At 50.0% G+C, this 22559-nt stretch overlaps 1 protein-coding gene across 1 annotated transcript in view; it reads right to left on the bottom strand.

Moving 5' to 3' along the window:
- The window catches only part of Sorcs1 (sortilin related VPS10 domain containing receptor 1), a 369207-nt gene that overhangs the window by 28224 nt on the left and 318424 nt on the right, over positions 1-22559 (bottom strand). Inside the window, exons 20-24 of the mRNA XM_033761243.1 lie at positions 17690-17876; positions 12524-12657; positions 10574-10697; positions 5735-5847; positions 2316-2447 (exon numbers count right to left, since the gene is read on the bottom strand). Coding sequence (XP_033617134.1) covers positions 2316-2447; positions 5735-5847; positions 10574-10697; positions 12524-12657; positions 17690-17876 — 690 coding nt within the window. The remainder of the gene's footprint in view (positions 1-2315; positions 2448-5734; positions 5848-10573; positions 10698-12523; positions 12658-17689; positions 17877-22559) is intronic.

Raw genomic sequence — 22559 nt, 5'->3', positions numbered from 1 at the left:
GTACAGAAGTATCTTCTGCTATCAATCTGCGTACCTGCATATAGTTAATGTACTTTTTTTCCATTTATTTTTTGGTACCAGTGCCACAAGCTAAATAGCCCGGCATTCTTTCCTTTTCTTATTGTCCTTGTCTTCTTCTCTGCTTTGTGAAATTAGATTCATTCCTCTTTTTTCCTTACCCTCAATTTATTCTCCCAACATATCCTTGATTACACCAAAAAATCCATTTAATAGGCCTAAACAAAGTGTTGCATTTTCCTGAACTGTTCCTAATACAAAGCGACCACAACTGCAACTAATATACACTGGTGATCCATGGAGTGTCTCCATAGCCCAAGTCCTTTGCGGTATCATTTTTTCAGTCTTCTCAAATGCCCTATGGGATTGCTGTGACTTTGACAACATTTTTACCTTTTCTAGCCCTCACTTTCCTCAACTATAAAATACAACCATGAATATCAAGCTCAAACTAGAAATCTGGTTTGCATTTCTCCAAACTTGTGATTTTTCTACCAGAATGGCTGGACTCCCTCCATGGGTTCCAAATGAAAAGCCACTGAGCTTTCAGCTGGGGTCCCTGGCTTCAGATCACTGCTTACAGGACTCACTGATGGCTGCAAAGGAAGCACAGTGCTCAAAAGAAACAGGCACAGAGGGTTAGAATCCCAGAGAAAGGGGTAGACAGAGAGAGACACAGCCCTGGAGAAGTGTGAGCCATTTCATGGAACCAAGGTTTCCTTTCCACACTTCCACTCAAGTAGTCTTCTAGGAAATACCACACTTTGTGGAAAAACCTGGAAAGGGTGAAAAATAAAGATGAACAGAAGGTGTGGCGCCTGGGAAGTAGCTGGTTGCTAGTCTCAACTGTCTTCCATGCTGGGTTCTAATCTGAACTTCCTAGAAAACTGCGATCTCCAGAGAAGGAGCATCCACAAATGCCCATATGTAAGGGCCTTGCGTAAGGATCTACTTCCCCCTAGAGTTTCAGCGCTGCTGTGATAAAATCAATTCATTTTTTTCTCTTACTAAATTACAGTGTGGATAATAATTTGTAGGACGCAAGGGAAAGCCCAGCCTGGGAGTAGGGGGTCAGGTTCAGAAGCGATTTTAAAGTGTCACCTGCTGCCCACCCTCCAACTGCACTTTACTAGGAAGTGGGGTTCAATGGGGCTTTGGGAGACAGCTGTCTTCCTTATTACTTGCACAAGGAGAAAATCAGAGTTGCGAGTCTTCTGCCAAGAGAGAAAGTGGCAGCTGAAGAGAAGGTGTGTGCCAGGAGGTGGGCCACGCTGTAACTTGGGGTCCCCGGGGTTTCATGTCATCTTGGAAGAACCAGTGCCCTTAGCCTGGACTAGGGGTTTATGCAAAGCAAATTAAACAGCCCCAAGTACTCAATATCCTATACTCACTTGGTGGTTGAGAAGAATCCCTTTTAAAATCTATGTTCCTAGAAGAATTGAGAAACCCAAATCATTAGCTTTCTAAAGGAACAACAGACCAAGACTGGGAATCATTTCAACCTAAGGGATGGGAACAGAGAACCTTGTAATCCCCAGTCTAGATGCAGGAGAGACTTCTGTAGCTAAAATGAGACAAATTAGAAAAAACAAAGTAGTCAGGAGGGAGAAACGTACACACACACATACACACAGATACCGTAATACTCTAGAAGTGGCCAAGAGCTGGGGAAACTGGAAAACTAGATCCTCACCCAGCCCGGGGATATTCAGGAGCCCATGTCACTCATTTCATTATTAATACAAATCAGAGTTTCTTAGCATGCTGATGACGGATCAATTAATGATCTGTATAAATCCCACACCTCTTAAGAAACATACAATGCATATGTCATTTGGTTTGCCTGGTGATGTGCTTCTTTCTTTTGGTGCTGAGGATTGAGCCCAGGGCCTCCCACAGGCTGGGCAAGGGCGAAACCCCAGCCCACACACCCTCCTGAAGAAAACAGCTAAGTGAGCTATGCACGGCTCCTCACCTGCGTTCCATTCACCACCCACCTCTCTCCACTCACAGTGGACACCTTCCCCTCAGCTCGCACAGATGCATCTAGTTCACAGCAGCACTGTGTGTGTCACTCGGCCATTCAGTCCAGTAAACACTCCCTCTATGTGTTTCTGGTGAGGCCGCAATGAGGTCACCAGAGTACGATGGGAAATGGAGGACCAGACAGACAAAGACTCCTCATACAGCTGGTCTCCTCTGTCCCAAGACTCCCCAAGAGCCCTTGGCATGGCTGTGTGGGGGGGGCCTGGCTCATACTGCAGAGAGAAGCCGCAGACGACTCCAGAGGGACTCACCTGCTCCAGGCCCTCAGGGGACCTCCTGCTTTCTCCTGCTGGGTCCTGATAGGGCAAAATAAAGAGCTCCGCAGCAGTGGGCAGGCCTGGCAGCACGGCCACCAGGATGTGCTGGCTCGGAACCCCTGTAGCCTGAGGAGGAGACAGAGGTTCAGGTGAGTCCTGCAGGAGGAAGCAACGAGAAGGGACCACGTGTTCAGTGAGGAGGGAGGGGGGCACAGGGAGTATTGGGGACTCCGGGTAGGAAGGCCAGGAAAGGCAGCTCTACACCTGCAGGCTCGGGGTCAGACAGGCTGAGACGGTGCTGGAAGACTTCACCCTGGTGGCCACTTTCTCTCTGTGCCTACCTTCCTTAAATGAGACGCAGGGATAACAGCAACGCCTGCCTTTTTACTGAGCACTTTTGAGACTAAAATGAGTTGCACAGCAGCACGTACACTGGGAATGGAATGCCAGCTGTGTTTCCCTACTGAGGACTCCAGTAGGTGGAACATGCCAGGAAGAAGACCCTCTCACTGACCTCTACCATCCAGGCTTGCTGACCTGGCTTCCCCCTCCCATACCCGACCTGGGTCCCTCTTCTCAGCCACCAGCACGTGCTGGTCACCTACTGGACAGGCCTGCTCCAAGTTCCAACCTGAGGACTAGCCCCACTTCATGAGGCATCGGAGACTTTCCCTGGGCCACACTGACTTTCTCAGCCCTCCAGAGCTTCCTCTTTGTCTTTTCACCTGCTGTGTCTCGAACTTACTCCTCCGAGTACTTTCTCTACATGATTCTCAGTCAATAATTATAATCCCATTCTCCCCCTTTGTGGTGGGTCAGGACACCACTTCGTTGTTTTTGCTGGACTTCCAACAAACATACCAGGAAACTCAGTTCTCAATTTCACCCTTGAAAATCTTCATTCTGAATTTTTGGCAAAGGAAGCAAGCCTTTCACAGATATCCTAGCTGGAAGCCTACACCTGACGCTGTGCTTTCTTTCTGGTCATTTGTGAGGCCCTGGAAAGTTGATGTCCACACCAATGATCTTACTAGATCTTTCCAGCGTAAACATCCACTCTTGGTGCCCACAGCCTGAGCACTGGAGGTTCACAAGCATCTCCTATCTCCAGGAGGCAGCTGCCACCTCCCTGAACCCAGATGAGGGTGGTGCATCTTTCTCCCTCTCCAAGAAAGGTGAGAGCTGCAGACAGCCAATCAAAGCCACTTAGGAAGAGCCCTGTGAGGTGCATGAAGCTTGGAGAAACCGTAGAGCCAAGAATGGTGACACCTGGCGACACCCCTGTTCTCCTGACACCAACACCAGCCCTTGTACAACTCCCATTTTATGTCCCTACTGGATTTTAAACTCACAGATGGAGTTCAAAGCATCCTCATTATACACCCAAATATTTCCTGAATGACATTCGACCTAAGATGTTACTGTGACTTATAAACAACAGAAGCCAATTTGATAAATGCATTGCAGCAAATTTTATAGCAGATTCTATCCCAAAATGAATAGGCATCAACCTCCAAACAAGCTGCCTCTAAGATGTACCTCTTGTGAGGTGTACAGGGGTCCACTTGGCAATGTGGCTCTGTGGGACTTAAAAATGTGGCCAAGTGTCATCAGGGACTCGGGACAGGATGAGCTGCTGGAGCCCAGAGGCTGGGTCCGCTGTCACTTGGGATTGAGTCTCCTCCGGGGATCTGTGGAACAGCCATTTAGGATTAAACACTCCCCCATCCTCTGCTCCTCACACTGCCCTCGCCTCTGCTGAGGGAGCTGAGCCAACCAATTATTCTGCATTTAGCTGATCAGAGTAGGTGCTAGGCTAGAGATACTGATGAGCAGTAATGTTCGGCCCATGGACAGCTGGTGGGGAGGTTGGGGCCCAGGGCATCTGCCCCCTACATGGTGAGGACAGAAGGAAGTCAACCCCAGAGACCATTCCTTGCTGAGTTAATGTTTGGCTGATCAAGCACCTGGGGGAGCTGGGCAGCTGCCTGGGAGGCCGTTAGGGACGTGGATCCTCAGAACGGAAGGAGATAGGCAGGGAGTTCATTATGGTGCTCGTGCTCTCTCTCTCTCTCTCTCTCTCTCTCTCTTGGATAGATGGGGAGACATACCAGTCAGCCCAGGGAGGGCTCCAAGGCCAGAGGCCTACTACAGTTAGTCTTGTAGTCTAGGAGCTGCACCCCCTGGTGGCCATAAAGATCAACTATTTATAATGTCCTACCTGGCTGCTGAGAGCCATAAAAGCAGAAGAGAGCAGTTATTCAGTAGCACCTGAAAATACCCTCGCCATCCCAACCTTCCCCCCATCACTTTTCTCCTTGTAAAAATGCAAAGGATGGGAACAGATTGGAATGGGTGGAAGATCGCAAAATCGGGATGCTGAGCTCCATGGTCTGATTCCTGAGCCTGACTTGACAAGTTGGCTGGTGCCTCGTAGCTGGGTCTCCTCTCAGCTGAGGGTACAAGCATAGTGGCAACACCGTAGTGTTTCTCTGTATTAGATGGGGGGTAAATAATGCACGCTCTGAGAGGAGGACCTGGAGCACTGCAGGGCCAAAATGATTATCAGCAGAGGCCGTGGTGTGAGGAGGAGGAGGATCTGAGTGCCTCCACTCCATCCTCATTTTGCTGAAGTGGCGCCATGCGTTGGGAGGAGGGAGAATGTATAGAAAACTGATTTGGCTCTGGGGCTAGGCAGATCCTGTAGGGAGTCAGAGCATCTCTGAAGTCCCGGGTTTTGCTCTCGGACATGGCCGCCTGGTGAGCAGACAGCCTCTCCGCTCACTCACAGAGCTGGAATGGAGAAGAGAGAGGACCGAGCCGGAAAAGGCACCTTCTCCAGTTATCAGTGGCATCTGCACGGAGCGGGGACACCCGCCTCGGTGCTCGCCCTGACACCTTCGAGGCATAGGAGGCTACGTTGCATCGTAAAAACCCAGATTTCAGACCCAGGTGCTTGAATTTCTCAGCTTCATCCGTGACCTGTTCTCTGTGAGAGTGTGGGGGAAATCCCTCTCTGAACCCGAAGTCCCTTCCACACTTCGAGGAGGGTAACAGCTCCTGCTTGGGGCTGGCACAGGGACAGAATGTCCCCAAAAGAACCAGGCCGGAGACCTCACGCCCCAATACTCTGCTCTTCTCTGTCCTGAGTAACCGTGGGGGGCAGGCGATGCCCCCAGTGTCCTTGTCCTTTTTCTCTGAGCAGAACAAGGCTTCAGAGGCAGCAAGGACCATGCAGTGGTTACGTCTGCCACCCCACCCAGCCTGGGTCTGCAGGGTCAGGGCTCAGCCTGGAGGACGCAGCCTGATGATCAGACCTCCCGGTGTCCCCAGCGTCTCAGGGCTCCTCCCCAGGAGGCTCTTCCAGCAAAGAGGACACGTGTCCATGCCCGAGGAGAAAGCCAGGCACTCACCTCCACCAGGGACTTTCGGATGACCCGGCTGATGTCCCGCCTCCATTCGGGGATGTCAGGGTTATACTCATCCAGGTTTGGAGAAAAGGAGAGGCGGAGAGAGCGGAATTCCTCTGGGAACACAACAGGATGTGGGTTACTCCGAGCAGCACTGTCAAGGAGGAGGGCCCTTTCCATACCCACCCAGGAGAGAGGCCTTTCTAAAAGAGAGACCCTCCTGTCCCGGTTACCTCTCTCTCCTCCTCATTATCTAAACTGAAGCCCTGGGCTCTGGTGCCCATGCCTTGCTCTGCAGACACCGAGTTATCCCAGCTCTAGATCCTGCACACCTACAGGGCAACTGATCTGAGGCCCCCAGTGCATGGCAGGTTTATGGTCCCAGGGCCTCTGCACTTCTTCCTTTGCTTTTAATGCTCACCCACACCCACAGACTATGCATAGAAATATTCAGATTCTAAAATTTGGAAACAGCCCAACTGCATATGAACTGGAGGCTGGATAAAAAAGATGTGCTTTTTTTTTTTTAATATAATAGAGTACTACTCAGCCACAAAGAACAAGAAACTAGAACTATTTATAGCTAAGTAGATGCACATTGAGGTCATAGTCAAGTGCAACTGATAAGTCACACATGTGTAAATGCCCAATAGTTCCCCAAAAGTAAAAGTAAAAATAGGGATCAAAATGTGTAATTGATATTGCGTAATAGGAAGAAAAGGTCTAAAGGAGTAGGGAAAGTGGGAGGAATAGGGGAAAGGGAAAAAGGGAAAGGAAAAAAATGAGAAAGGGAAAAACATGGAAACAAAGTCTTTGCAAACAGGGAAGGGTGGAGGGGGTGAAGGGAGGGCAGGGGGATGGGAGAAGTAGAACCGAGTACGTCATGTGGAGGTACAAGGTCCCAATGATGAATGTAACTGTACTGTGCACCTATAACGTACCAACTCAATAAAGATTAAAGAGCATTTAGATTCTAGTGATTTTTCTTGGGTTGAGTGTACTTTCCAGTGTACACATTTTCATAGCACTGTTCTGCTCTACAATACTGTTATTATCACTATAGTTTGTCTGATAATAATTACTGCATGAGTACTTACTGATGTCGAACCTATATTTACTACTGTAGCTATTCCATCTTTATCTTTTACTGGTGTGAAAGTTTGATTTAATGGAGGTTCAAGCTCCCATGGCAGGGATTCTGTCATTGTTTTTCTGTAGGCCAGGACTCAGTCTGGATGCCCAGGACGAGGGAGGGGAATGGAACGGCAAAGCCTTTATAAGCAGAGCCATCTGCGGGAGAAAGAGGGAGGGACCCAGGGGGCCTGAGACCCTGGGGCACCCCGCACCCAGGATGCTGAGCCCAGCCCCCTGTGGCAGGCAGTTTCATCCTGGGACCCCGAGGCGAGGCCTTCATCTGGGCCAGGAGCAGCGATGACTTTCGGAGCACAGCAGGGGTCCTGGTCAGCTATGGTGCTGTGGCCGGAAGTCTCTGGGGACATTTTCATGGCCTCCGCCTGCCCTAGTCCATGTGGCACAGACAGTGTCACTGTCCCCTCAAATAGCTCAGGGGCCACACTACATCCAGAGTGAAATCCGGACTCTTCCCAGCCTTCACGGCTTCAGGTGACCCAGTGCAGAGCTCTCCTGCCGCCCCTCCCTGCTCCCCCAACACTGGCTTCCTCCTCACCCTCATCCTCCCTGGAGAGGCCTCTCTAACCTCCGCCTCAGGTTCCTCCCCAGCCACCATCCCTGGAGCCCTGTCCTATTTTCCTTCTTCATTGTTAGTGTTACTTAATTTTTTCTTCTGTATTTCTCCCAAAGGGGAATGTAAGCTCCAGGAGGATAAGGACCCTGTGTCCCTGCCTTCAGGGCGGTGCCTAGTACACAACAGGTCTTCGATTACTCTCCATGATCATTTAACTCGTGGATGATCATTAGTTAAATAAATGATTAAGTTATGTGAAGGCTTGCCTTTATTCATGCACTTGCTTTTTAATAAACAATTCTTCTTTCAAGGCTGTGCACATATTTCCAAAGGGGCTGTGAGACTACCAATGAGAGAGACACTTAGGAAGAGCCAAAGGCCCCGTGTGCAACTTCTCATAGAGCTAAGGAGCCAGCAGACATGCACTCCGAAGGTTCTTACATTAGAAGCAGTGCATTCACAGCAGGCCCCACCTCTGTTTTACAAGTACTGACCATCTCTGTGAATATCACGGATCCTGCTCTGGGGAGCAGATACGATGCACGTCCTTTAGCAGCGTGGGACAGGAACGACAGCACCCTGGGCATCCACAGAGCCCTTCCTCTCTTCTGGGCATAAAAGTTGGCATCTCTCATTTTCCCACCACCTCTTACCAAACCGTGCTGACTTCATCCACGAGGGCAGATGCCGTTTCTGTCAGTAAAGGGACACAGGGACGCAGCTCCCTTCCTCCTGACCACTTCCAGGAGGGAGAGCTGAGAAGGGCTCTGAGATGGTTCAACAGAGGGGATGCTTGTGGGAGCCTTGGGAAGGGGACACTAACAGTGCATCATTTTTGCAGCTGCTGAAGGAGATGAATTATATACGGCAAGCTGCACTCTGGAGCAAACTGAGGGAATCAATGCGAACTAAATTCGCTTTCTTCCCCTCTGTGGAGTTTTTGGATCCGATGGCCCGCAGGATCCGCCTTTGGTCTGACGGTCATGGCCTGCCTGTTCCCACGCTTTGGACTTGTGTCCTCCCACCACAGACCTGTGTCTTTTCTCACTGCATCTACTCTACACAAATGGCAGCTGTGAATTTCTTCCTTTCTGTCTGGATGCAACTCCTTCCTTTGGAATGTAATCCGCTTCCAGAAAGATGGGGCTCAGGCTTCCCAGGTTTCGCATCTCAGTGGGAGGGTGAGAGATCAACTTCCAGGGATGTTGCTTAGTTACTGCAAGGGCCTCTTCACACTGCCAACCCCACCTACTCCCCAGCGTCCTGCCGTGCTTAGCAGAGCCCGGCATCTAAATGTTTCCCTGCCTTTCACATCAGGTGAGTCTCATTCCACTTGTTTAACTACATCTGGTGTGATTTTTTCATTCAAAAGACTCACTTGGCACCGAAAGTTCCAAATTTCCTATATCACATACTTGGCAACTCCTGAATGACAATGAATTCAGGAGAGCGGATGGCTGGGGAGTTTAGTTAGAAGAGAGCACACAACACTTGCCCTGCTAAAACTTTAAGGAAGAGATGGGCAATGACCAATTTTGTGACCCTATTCTTTGAAAAAGAGACTGTAGAGAAACAAGGGGCAGCAAGGGAGAAGGTGATGAACAGAAACTTCCCCTCAGATTCAGACTTCTAAGCTCTGTTCATTCCATTTATCTCAGGCTTTCTAACCTGTAAACAGAGACAATCTGTGAAATGAAGGAGTGGAAGAGCCCAGAGGGCCTCTGGAGTTCAGATTTTCTCTTGATTCTAAGGAAGAGATCTCTTGCACACTTTAGCAAGTCAGCGTCCATGAGAGCGACCTGTGACATCCAGGAGGGAGGACGAGGAAAAAGAGCATCGTAGTGGAGAAGACATGGAAGCCGGTTAACAAGGCCATTCTCTACCATGGAGTCCAACTCCATGACTAGCAAGTCGGTTGTGTGATTCATCTCTGTCCAAAAATTACCTGTCGCACATAGGCTAGCGCTGCCATGAAGACCAGACGCATTGACAGCATTCAGAAAAGAGAAGCAGAAGGGTGAATGAGCTGCTTCAGAAGAAAGAAAAACTAGGAAATCCAACAACACCGCAGTCACGTGTCCAGTAGTCCCACAGGGCTTTGGGTCTCAAAGTTGCTTACAAATCACTGCTTGGTTTTGAAGGTCACATCGGCAAGGTGAGAAATGGAAAATAAAATCTGATTCCACACAAGCAAATCTACTTCTAAATGATCTCAGCAGATTCAACGAAGTGTGGCAGTTGGGCAGTGGATAACTTCGGGAATAAAAGTGAATCTCTTTCCTCCTCCTTACAGTCTCTGCATAGCATTTATTTTCCCTATTAATCTCAAATTCTTGTTCGCCAAATTTTATTTTTCCAAACATATGTACCACTTCTATAGGAATAATACACATATACAATTTTACCACCTACTACCAATATGGTTCCCAGCCACCTGCATAGCTTGTATGGGAAAAAAAAAAAAAAAAAAAAACCCTAACAAAATGGGGTCAATCTGCATAAACCACTTTACTTTTCATTTTCAGGCAATGATCTTTCTTTTCTATGTGAGTACATTTTCATTCCATCTAATTCTCCAGCTGTATTCAATTTCCCCCACTGATCACAAAGTTGTTCCGCACAGGTGTGGGTTTAAACTAATGTTCAGCCTGTGACTAGGACAGACATTCGCTGTGACCCTTTCACAAAGAGCTTTTAGTCACACAGAGGTCCTGGGGTGTGTGTGCCTGTGCGCTTGTGAGTGAAATACACATTTATGCAAGAGATTTAAAAAGTATTTGGATAATAAAAGATTTTTCTTAAAGTTGAACTCTTCAAAGCAGCCCCAGAATTAGGCCTTTCTGTTCACACTGGTCTTTATGTATTCAAACACCACCCACATTCCAGTGAAATGAGTCAGCCCTGCTCCTATACAAAGGCGGTCTACCTCACCTGAGGTGAATGAGCAAACAGTCTACCAGCACCGACTTAAAGAAAGCAAGACAAACTCTTCCAGGGCCCTGACTTGTTTTGCTGGGGGTTTACGTTACTCTAAGGAGGAAGGCAGACCTATCTCACTCTGCCTCAAACGCTGTCCGGGTTCTCCAGCTCTGTGCTCAGATGGCCTCCCGGCACAGGCAGCAAGGCCGGGCACTCACCATACACGGCAATGGTCTTCGTGTCCTGCAGGATGGCGCTCCCAGCGGAGACTTGCACCGTGATGGTGTTCATTCCCTCCGAAGTGAACTTGAACGATACGCTTCCCTCCAAGGTAATCAGGGGCTAAGACGAACAAGACAGGGTTACAGGTAAAACAGCGACTGCCCTGAGCCACCGATGAGCTCACAATAAATCCACAGGGCTCTAGAGGAGGCACCAGATGGGAACTCTCTATGGCTCCCCACTGTCTAGAGTCCAGACTTAAGAGAAGCTGGCTCCTGCAGTCATGACCTCATGGAATTCTGAGCATTTCTTGGAATCTGACACCTTCCCCCCTGATGCCATCCTGATTCCTGGCTGGGCAGCTCAGCAGGTCTTGCTTGTTGGTGAGATACAAGCCTCTCTCTTCATAATCTACTCATGTGAAACAGGTCCACAATGCAAGGAACAGCACACATCAGATGAGAACACAGGGCTGCTATGAACCCAAATGTAACAGTAACCACTAAAATCTACGCACCACTGGGTGTTCCTCGGCAGGGTGTAGCATTTGCACAGAATTGCAACAAAACGCGGAAACCCTGGACACCATCACTGGACACTAGCGGCCAGTAGACAGGAGCAGCCTCGAGCAGTGGCCTCCTCTGAGAGGCACCACAGACACATTCCCGAGGCTAAGACCAGTGCTAACTGCACTGCGGATTGTGGCTTGAGGGAGCGGTGGCTAGAACGCAGTCAGAGGCCGGCATCCTGGAGGAAAACGTTATCTGCCAACTGACCTCCCTAGACTCGCCGCTCCCCACACGTTTTCCTTGTTAATTGGTTTTAAAATAAAATATCACTCGACTTTCTATATGGCAGAGGGAAAACAAAAGCCCAGCATAAGAAGTCTCTTTAATAGGGTCTGCTGAGAATTTGGTTTTATTTTAAACAGAGAAGAAAATCTAAAGGACAGCGGGTACAGAAGAAGCGTGTGGGGTGGTTCCCCTTCTAGCACGGGCTTTCAGGGTATAGCACCGACGTCTCCTCTTCCACGGGGAAGAACATACCCAAGCAGGCCCACTGCACGTGGAGTTTCAAAAAGAAACAAAGGGGCTTCTTCCCAGGCAGGCGCGCAGTGGGTTTGGGTGCCCCGGAGCTCTCCAGCCCGGGTTGTGTGAGAGCAACACCTCCAGTTAGAGCTGTGCTTCGGTTCTAGAGCAAAAACGCGCTTCTAGGAAACGGGGCGCAGCGCAGGAGAGAGCAAAGCTACCCAGACGAAGCAAGGCCTGGAGACCGGCTTCTCAGGCCCCAGCACTGGGTTTCCTGCCTCTGGGCTTCAGTCCCGCTGCCCAGCCGACAGCTCCTCTTCTGAGCACAGAGTGAGCCCCACACGGAGGCAGCCCCGCAGCCCGTGTGCAGCAGCAGAGGACGGGTAACGCCTAACCCTCGGCAGGAAGGAGCTGCAGGAGACCGGTGCAAGCTTCACTTTCGCCTCCCCACTGCCGCTTCTCTCCTCCGCAGGCAGGAGGGCTGAGCACATGGAATGGCTGGGGAAAACGGGACATGAGAAAGTGCCCTAAAGACTTTGTTGGGGGGCGGCCTGGTTATGGACTCGGTTTGCTTTCTCCTGTCTAGTGCTCATTTGCCTCTTTTTCTTCCTGGTCACCACTCCCTCTCTTGTCTGATTTAATGCTTCCAACAATGAGGACTTTAGCACCTTCCTGTCCACGCAGGGCACCGTGGTCAGGGACCAGCCGGTAACACTCAGCGCCGGAAGTCCATTAAGGCTCCGGGTGCTCAGCCCATCCATTCTGTGCAGAGGGAAGGTGGAGATGTGGAGGATCCGGGGCACTGGCAGCCTCTGGCCCCGAAGCCAAGCTGCCTCCACCCTGTCCCGGAGGTTTTCCTCCTGCTTTGTCCCCGCAGCGACCTTGGGCTGCTGCCACCTGTGTGCCTGGCAGACTCACCTCCGTGTTGTTTCCGTACCACCACACGTAGGTGAGGGTGCCCACCTGGCTGGGCCACAGAACTGCGGTTGCGTTGACCTCTTTGTTCTTTGTGGTGACAAAGGGAAGGGAAAGGTGCACGTGCTCCAGGGGACCTGCAACACGAGAGAACGAGGTGCCGGGAGGGGTCAGGGCTCACTCGGCCCTGCACGCCCTACTCGGGAAGCCTCACCCCCGGGAAAGTCCTCCTCTCCGTGCCCTCTCGGTGACAAGTGTGACAACTGTGTCCTGCCACTTCCTGTCGCAGGCCTCTCCACCCCATCTGAACCTTACGTACAGATGTTTAAAACTTAAAGCCGTGCAAGGAACGGATGAAGTCCTTAACGGAACAGACTCAATGTCAGACTGTTCGGGGAGAGACAAACTTTCCAGGAGCTTCTGTCCTGGGTGACAAACCAGGACCACGGAGACTTTCTAGAGCCCGTGTGAGGTCGGAGTGGACAAATGCCCCTGACCAAGGAATTATCACCACAAATGATTACCCTGCACTGTTTAGCTCATGTTAGAGAGAGCTGCACACTCGTAGTGTGTGTGTGTGTGTGTGTGGGTGGGTGGGTGCACGCGCGCACGTGTGCAAATCCAGGCCCTTTGCTCACATTCCTTACTCCTGGCACCTGCCAGCTCAGGCCCCAGCTCAGCCCCTCCTCCCTGACTCTTTTACCAACTCCCAACCCCAGGTCAACCCATCAGTTAGAAGTGGAGGATCGCGTAAGCTGTGCTGCAGGGCCGAACTCCCTTCTGTCAGGGTCCTTTCTCTGTGTTCTCATCTATGAGAACAGTATTTTTTAAGTCAGAACACCAGGCCAATGTGTGTGCATCCCTATGGCAGTGATAGAAATGAAACCTGGCTACCAACCTACGCCCCCCCCCATCCACTTCCTGGTTCCTGAGTGCTGCAGACACTGGACGACGCTCTGGGAGCGGGGACACCTGGCTCTTGGTGGAGCTTAGAGCCTTCTGAGGGAAGGAGGCACTGGACACTGCAAGCAGGGTTGTGAGAGCGTGCGTGCTTCTGACAGAGTGGCTGGGGAAGGCCTCTCAGGAGAAGGGGCATCCCAGCAGCCAGCTGATGGAGGGCGACTGCACCAAGTGGATCTGCAATGCCCTGGTCAGGGCAGAGCCGGCGGGTGGAGAAGGAGCTGCCGTGCTGCACTGGCTGAAAGGCGAGATGCCTGAGCACCTGCAGAGAGCTGGAGGGGAGCAGCGGAGCGAAGAGAACCACAGCATTTTGCCCTCATGGGACCTGAAACTTGGCACATGTGTCTGTGTGCGCTTATGCTTTCCTGTACGTACATCGTCTGCACACCCGTCTGAACGTTAGCTTTCAGATCCCACGGCCTCCTTCCTATCGGCATAAAATGAATGGCTCCTGGGGCCCAGAAACTGCTCTACACAGAAGTTACACTCTGCCTCCAAAGGAGTCACCTGCCAGCCAGTGGCACTCAGCTGACCGCCTAACATTGCTCTAGCACACAGGGGCCTGCGATGCACAAAAGGGACAGCAGGTGGCGCTGCGCCACTGTGTGAGTCTTCGCAGAAAGGTGTTGGACAACCCGGGAAATTACTTGTATGAGTTGGGGTTCCCTTCCCTTCTCCTGAATAGCTTTCTACTGCTGCAAGAAACAGCCAATCTCTGTGAAACTAAACAGTGTGTGTGTGCGTGTGTGTGTGTGTGTGTGTGTGTGTGTGTGTGTGTGTACTACATACACTGACTGCTCTAGCCCAACTCTTGCATTTATATTCTGGAAACCCTGACCACTTAATTCAACGCTGCACATGAATGACACTGCTCTCTGTCTGAGGTGCTGCAGTAAAAGCTCCTAGAAGCAAAAGTGGCTCAGGCCACAAGGAGGAGATTCTAAACCAGGGCTCCTCAAACTTTACAAAAAAAGTACTACGCAGTTCAAAGCACATGACAGTGCACAGAACTCCTTTCTGCAGGTCTGAGATGGGGTCGCGAGCATCATGTTTTCATTATCTGGTGAGGGGACAGGCCACCCTGTGAGTGGTGCTTTATCAATCATGGTCTGACGTGTGCCCACCAATAGCACGGTGTGGGCACAGATGCAGAGCTGCAGCAACCCCTTCCTAAGGCGGGACAGGGAGACACCTGTGAACCATCTCTGTGTTAATAAAACGGATTGAGGAAGGACCAGCACGTCCACCTCCTCTTTTACCATCCCCCTTGCTGTAAATCTGCAGCACCCTCAGTGGTTTCTTCCGAAAGATGGCTGTGACAGGGCATCTGTCTGAGCAGAAATCTGCCTGCCCTCAAACCCTGTCCCATCCGGCTGACTGCAGGGCTGGACGCATTGCGTGTCTCATTAGCATGCAAAGCAACAGTGCACAGCAAAGAGTATCCCCACAGGATTTCCAACTCGTGGGCTACAACAGATTACCCAGCCTCTGGCAGGAGCCACCGGCCCCTCTCGGAGACACTGCAGCAGGAACGTGAGCTCCATTTGCTCCTGATCGCCTTTGCAAACCCATACCGAAAAGCCTCTGATTAGGAATCTGATCATGGTCCTCACTGGACGGTGGTGGGCACACGTGGGGGTGTGGCCGGGGAGGAGCCAAGGGGAGGACAGCCAGCTAAGAATGCAATCCCTTCACCCAAATGCACATGCCACCGTGCAAAGATGGGGACAGCACAGCCCACACAGGTGCTGCGTATTTTGCTCGATGGAATCTTGGGAGCAAGTTGTGTATCCATCTGCCCCAGTAAATGTCACTTCAGAGCTAGGCAGTGACCCTGCCAGGACCTGGGCTTAATCAGATCGCCTGGCACTGTCCAGGGTGCTGTTTTTTTTTTTGTTGCTTTTTCCACATTTCCATCCCTGTTCTCCTCCTCTGTGTGCTGGCACTTGAGCACCAGAAGTCACTCATGATGCCTTGTAGATGTCAGACACTTAAGAGTGACTCAGTGCTGTTCTTCACCTGAGGTCCTCCTAGTGCAAAAGCACCCTACATCCCCAGTCCTCATTCTCTCTGTCTGGAAGGGAGGACCTAAGCTGTCCATTATGGTACAGAGGTGGAGATAGACAGAGCATCTGCCTGCATGTGGAAGCACTCTGGATCCTTCAGGAGGGAGAGGCCAAGCAAGTGCCAGGATCCCCTGAGCCTGTAGGCATGAATGTGGGCTAAAAATGGCTTAATACAGGACCCTGCTTTAGTACAGTCAGTGTACAGTGCTGATTCTTGACTCCAGGGCCAGGCTTAGAAGGCTGTTCCATTACAGTAGGCATGTTCACCCCACCACCTCAGCCTGAAGGAGTTTAAAAGATGGAATCAGAATGCAGACTTGCCCTCATAGATCATCATCTTCCATTAAGGTTAGGGTCAAATATTTCACACAACCAACTAGGCTGATGAAAGGAAAACGTTACTTCTGAACAAAGCAACTCATTTCTCCTAGAAGTCATGGGCTTTGTGACCCCTCGTCTGTAGTAGAGCCAAACTCGGTGATGCCGTCCCTCCCAGGATTTGGTGGGCCAAGGAGGGAACTTGGCATGGGGGCCCTGTGGAACAGACCATGCGTGGGAACCAGGAGAACCAAGGGCGTGGACTTTGGAAAACTCAATGGGACACGCAGAACTTTCCCCCAGTATTTCCTCCTGAATTTTAAATCTGTACTTAACACACATGTGGAGCAGACTGGGTGCACAAGGAATGCGTGAGAGTGGAATATGGTTACAGGCAGCTGTCCAGAAAAACGCTCTGTAGAATCCGCTGGGGGGGGTGCCAAGCTATGGGATAGTCAGCCAGCCCTAGCAGAATCATAGTCACTTGTGTTGCTAGTTTTGTCTTCTACTAACACCTACTGTTTGTGGTATACTTTAAAGGTTTTCATATTATTCCCATGATATCGTCACTTTGGCTCCCCTACGTCAGTGCTGGCCAACCTACGGCACGCGTGCCATAACTGACTGTTATCACTGAAAGCTCTAAAAGGTTCGCCATCCCTTCCCTAAGTACTGATAAACAGGGGAACTGGGGCTCGCAGGCTGCAGTCAGAGGGACGGGAGGCTGTGCCCATGGCGCCGGGCAGCACGGCCTGGGTTCTGCCTTACAGCCTCAGGGTTCCTCTGCAGTCAGTGAGGACGTGAAGGGAGAGCAGATGCCATTGGGACTGGGCTCTTCCAACCCTGGCCGCTGTGGGCCCGACGCTGGCTCACTTAGAGACTGAGGGCAGGGCTTCCCGATCAGCCTGAGCTCCGAGTGAGGTGAGTGACCGACTCTGAGCTGGTCTGCAGAGTAGGGTTTCTGCCCTGTCCGCTTCCGGGGACACCGAGAACTGAGCTATCCATACTCAGAGCCATGTGGTGCAAGTGCGGCTGGTGCGCACAGTCCGATCTTAAGCAAGTGCAGCCCAAAGGGAGAGAGAGGTGGCAAACGGGCTCATGGCAACTTCGCGCATACCCGAAGGAGACGGCATCTGTTTCCTAGAAGCACCTCCACGATGAGCCTACGGGAGGCAAAGACCCAGCAGGATTAAAGCGGTTGGAGTGCACCATGCAGCTCCTCCGGGAATAGGTCTTGGCCATCACTAATGAGTCTTGGGGTCTCACTGGCCCACAGCGGCTTATAGAAGAAACGTCTAGTTGCTCCTGTCTGCTTCTATCTTGTTCTGCGGGCCAGGTTCAAGGGACGGGCACGGAGCAATGCTCCCCCTCCCTCACCCGCATGGAACGTGGAGTGCCAACAGGGTCATTCCGCCGAGAGAACCATTTTCACTTTAAAATCAACTATCTTTTTAGTAACTACCGCAAGCCCTCGGTCTGCTGGGCGAGCACTCGGCGTATTTATGGTGCACTATCCACCGCCTTCGCTCAGGAGGTGCCTGTGTCCCCTCTCCTTTACTGGCGCCCCTGGTCCGGAGAGCCTGGGCATTTCGCGGACCTGTTTCCCACATAGTGCATACTCTTCATTGTCGTCTACGCTCCTCCCCTCAAAACCACTCTCAAAACTCAAGTGATCCACAGATGGGAGCCCAGGAGAGACATTTTGTTGTTAAAAAGGAGAGAAAGGACAACTGTGGTGTTTCCTCTGCACAGGAAACACTGCGTTAGATTTTAAAACAGCACGAAATTCACGCTAGGTCAAAAGCCAACAGTAGGAATAACATACAAGTTACATGTAAGTACAGCATGGCGCTGGCAGACCCCAGACTGTTGTCCACCTGCACGGCCACTCGGAAGATGCCCACGTTCTGGTACACGTGCTTGATGCCGTCCTCCATGGAGCTCAGGTTGACGTAAGACACCGCGATACCATCGCCGAAGTCCACCTGGATGAGCGTGCGCTGGACGTCACCCTGCAAAACAGCGGGGGTCAGAGGGCCGCGGCTCGGGTGTGCACCGCGCAGCTCCTCCCTGCCACAGCCGGAAGCCTCTGTCTGCTCTCACAGAATCACTGTGGCTCTGCAGGCAGGCGGGGTTCGCCAGAGGGCCGCACGCTCTCCAAACCCTAAGGGCGTCAGCCAACCACAGTCTCAAGGCTGGGGAAGGAGCAGTATTTGCCTCCCAGTTTCCATTTGAGATTGAGCTCCTCAGAAGACTTCGTTAATCATTTTATCATCCACGTGACTAGAGGGTGCACCTACACCTGGCTTCGAATGCTCAGCCTACCTGATGCAGCCATGAACCACTCCCAGTGTCTTCCAGGGCCCTGCACTGTCCTCCTCATACCTGGTTTCTTTGTTTTGTTTTGTTTTGTTTTTGTTTTTCAGTAGCAGGGATCGAACTTGGGTCTTTGCGCTTGTAAGGCAGGCGGGGGAACCGCTAAGCTAAATCCCTGGCCTTATACCTGGTTTCTTAACTGTGCTGGAAGACAGCTCGTCTGAGTCCTGATAGGCACTGCACTCAGCCCTTTCATGACCTGAGAAATAGGTTGGCTGGGCGTGGTGACACACTCCTGTAAGCCCAGCACTATGGGAGGCCGAGGCAGGAGGAGCCCAAGTTTGAACTCAGCCTTGGCAAATTAGAGACTTAGCAAGACCCTGCCTCAAAAAGTTAAAAAGGGTGGGTGTTGGGGATGTAGCTCAGTGTACAAGCCCTAGGTTCGATCCCTAATACAATTATAATAATTTATAATTAACATAATAATATTAATAATAATAGTATAATCAAAACAATTATAATAATGGTTAATTCTTTTAAATTTCTGTATTTGGTAGTATCAAACGACCTGCATTTTATTTTTCATGGAATTTTAGTGTGGAGAAAAGAAAGGCAACCTTCACTCACTTTCCCCAGAAGGAAGCTGAAGTCTGGAGAGGTTCCATCGCCTGCCCCAGCGGGCTGTTCTGGACCATTTATTACAGACAGAACGTACCATTAAGGGGAAAGCACTGAAGGCCTCTCTGGGGCTTGAATCCCAGAGCCATTGACAAGCTACAAGAACAATGCGAGTACTTCAGTCTCTTTCGGTCTCATTCAGAGCTATGAAATGGGCGTAATAAAAACTTACCACCTGAATTCAAAGGGCTATCACAGAAACTTCCAGGTAACTAACCCTGTAACACGCTACAGAGAAACAAGCGTCTCTGAGAGCTCCTATATAAGAGATCCACAGTGTTCCTCTTAGATAGATTAGCATCACATAATGCTAAATTTTTCATTCCTAAACAGAAGACAAACCATGGGTTACAAAACCCCAGACCTATAAAAAAGAAATGGCCTTTGGGATGACAATTTAGATTTTCAAGGATCAAAATTACTTAGCTCTAACTGGCAGAAGCAAGCTTTCCTTTCACGCCGTCAGTTCATTCTTCATTCTTTAGCAAGATTTTTTTTTTAAACTACCCTTCTCATTTTCAGGCAAAAAAGATAAAAAAAAAAAATCTTTGAACTAGAAATGTATTTTCAATTAAGTAACATTTATATGGTACCATATTTTTTGAAAAGGCCAAATGTAAAATGCTGACATTTAAAAGATTAATTTACAGAAATAGGAAAACCAGTGCAGATCCTGTGAATCTATGTCCCAACTCCACTGATCTATGGTCAACAAGGCACTGTGTGGGAAACAGAAAAGCTAATTCTCAGAAAGAAGAACTATTGTGGACGGCTCTCAGTAAACACTCAGGAAAAGTTCTCCCCTGGGGTTGAAAAAGAAACTCCATTGAAAACTACAAAGAAACATCTGCAGGTTCAGATGTTGTACAATTGCTCAAATTCCCTTCACTAATAAATAAAAATGTCAACCGATCTGCTAAGGTGGCCTTGGACAGCCAGGTGGACCATCGACCTCTCGTCTTGTTTCTGGAGGGTGTGCACTTCCAGGTCTCCTGCCTTTCAGCAGATTTGCAGGAGACCAACACCAGGAACATGTTTGGGGCAGGGGCCCTCTTACTGAGACAAGGATCTGAGCAAATATCAGGGGCACAACGGGTCATTTATGGCCTAAGATGTACAGCAGATTCCACTGGAGGAAGCTGGGTAGGGATTGAGAGGCCTCAGGTAATTTGTGGGTTCAGAGCAGGCACAGGCAGGGGCCACTGTTTGCAAGGGGACTGAGGGAAAAAAGAGTCACATTTCCAGCCAGTTCTCCTTCAAGCCAGTGAAAAAGCAGTAACCCACATGATGGAGAAGAGTAAAATTTTAGCTGCCACTGCTCAAGTCTTTCTTGCTCTGCCCTTTTTCTCCAATATTCATTATTTTTCTTTTCCTGGCCTGTATTTAGAAGTCTTGTCAAGTACACAGAGCCACTCCCAAGTTCTGCCCATGTGGATGTCATGCTGGTCTCTTGGCTTCACAGAATACTTTACTTCTCCACTCTGATGACATTCGCTATGCATGGTGGAGTGGCAGAGGAATACGGTGGGGAAGAGGAGGGAGCCTCTTAATGTTTGGATGATGGCACCATGGCTTCCATTGCAGAGATAGGCTTGCAGGACACACACACACACACACACACACACACACACACACACAAGCACAGACAAGTAATAACCAAATTAACAAACTGGTCTGGGTTTTCAAGAATTTACAACTGCTAGTGAGGAAGATGCACTTGGAATAATCACACATTAAAAAAAAATCTCGGAGGGTGATAAGAAGGAGAGGCTCAGAGTGTCTGAAATTGGCACAGAAGGGCAAACTGGAAAACTGATCTAAATAGGAGCTTCACGTCCTGTTGGTTTAACTTAGAGACCCACTTCCGTCCCCGCCGAGTTCCTTTCATGGAAGTCACTTATTGCATCTTTTAGAGAACAAGATGGTTTCCAAGACCAACCATTGCTTTCTTCCCTTGCTTGACCTTATTCCTGACTCCCCTGTTTCCCTCCTGTCAGTATTTTCACTTAGATTTTCCAACTAAGGATGGATTGGCATGAATTTCATATGCCACACCTTCCACCTGCCCTCCGGTGAACAATGCTATGTCTAAGCTGAGAGGAAGACAGAGAACAGGAGAGACAAGTGAAGCCCCTGATCACTAGTTGGAGGATTCTCCTGTATTAGATTTACCTCAATCTAATAAATGAAAAACCATCATTTTTCCAACAGAATCCCGGCTGTAGATCTATCACCCTGCACTCACAGGTTATCGAACAGTCACAGAACCGAGAAGACTGGCTCTGCTGTAGCTCAGCATGGCACAAAGCCACACAGTGGCTCTGCATGGACGACACTGATTCTGCAACAAGGAAACACATTCATCAGATGGCCACAGCGAAGCCAAGGTGAACCCAAGCAGTGAAAGGTGTGTGAACCCATCAGCTCCTGTAACGGGGATTTGGAGAAGAGTAGGGAAAGAAATGCTATGGGAACTCAACCTTGACAGCCAGGTCCCCACTCGAGCCTCCCAGAAGCCCGTGAGTACATCGCAGACTCATGCTGCTGCAGTCAGTGGAACTCCTGTGGCAGAGAAGCCTGGCCCTGCTCAGCTCTGTGGGCCTGATTCTGCCTTGGTGGCATTTGCTTTGGTAGGGAGCTTAAAGATCATCCAAGGAAAACCACCGAGAAATCACTAGTATAACCTACTTTTATTAAAAATAAACAAAAATGACAGAGTATATGCACCACAAGCCTGGGTGCATCGGTGTGGGAATAGAAAAGGCGCTGACAGGTATAACCCAGGCTTAGCACTGATTACGTGGAGTGGAGGGGGCTGCTCTCAGGACAGAGAGCCGGGGGTAAACAGAAAGCATAACTATTCCACCAAACCTAAAAGGGGTGGGTCACCACATGGCACAAGGAGCACTTCAGAATTCGGTATCATTTTCTACCATTGCTACAGATACTGATGAACTGTGCGGGGGATAACCAGGAGGTAATGTCGTTGAGCTTTGGTTTGGGGCATCTGGTGTGATTTTAGGGCTCTTTCCACCACAGATTAAAACAGGGTTATCACTAAGCAGCACTGTGTGACATGAAAATCCAGCCATGCATATCAGCCCACTCTGCTCGTGGCTGTGGACCCTTGGGCAGCGCAGGGTCAGCCACCATTGCTTGGCAAACCTGCCCCAGGTAGCCGATCGGATTACCAAGGGCTTGATGAGTGGGTAAAGCAGTAGCTATAACTGCCTGGCTTTTAGAGATGACATTTCACTACCACTTAGAGTAAGTACATGAGAGAAAGGTCTGTCCACATTCTCTTTTCTCAAAATGGATGAACTCTGGGAAGTAAGAACTCAAGGAAGATTGCTGTACATTCTAGAACATTCTCTAGGAGTCACTAAAGGGGGAGACAGAACTTGGTTGAAAGTTTATGATGCCAGAAATAATAGCAACTAATATGCACTATATCATCTAGTTTAATCAACTGTTAAAGACTCAGACCTGTTTAACTTGCCCTAGAACCACAAGAATAGTTTGAAGCAAGCTCTTCTCGACTCAGCCCCACACTCCTACTCGTCCTTCACAGAAGATGGTAGAACTGTGCCACGGGCTCCTTCTCAGTGGGTGCTGCAGCATGCAGTCCCTCATCTAGCAAGATGCTTTCAGAAGCATCCCACAGCGCTGTGCCGTGAACGTCCCCAGCTGAATCTCTAAAA

Source organism: Fukomys damarensis, unplaced genomic scaffold (assembly GCF_012274545.1).
Source record: "Fukomys damarensis isolate Sample0158 unplaced genomic scaffold, DMR_v1.0_HiC HiC_scaffold_8, whole genome shotgun sequence".
Taxonomy (NCBI): domain Eukaryota; kingdom Metazoa; phylum Chordata; class Mammalia; order Rodentia; family Bathyergidae; genus Fukomys; species Fukomys damarensis.
The sequence above is the reverse complement of the archived record's forward strand: the minus strand, read 5'-3'. Positions and strand labels throughout refer to the sequence as shown.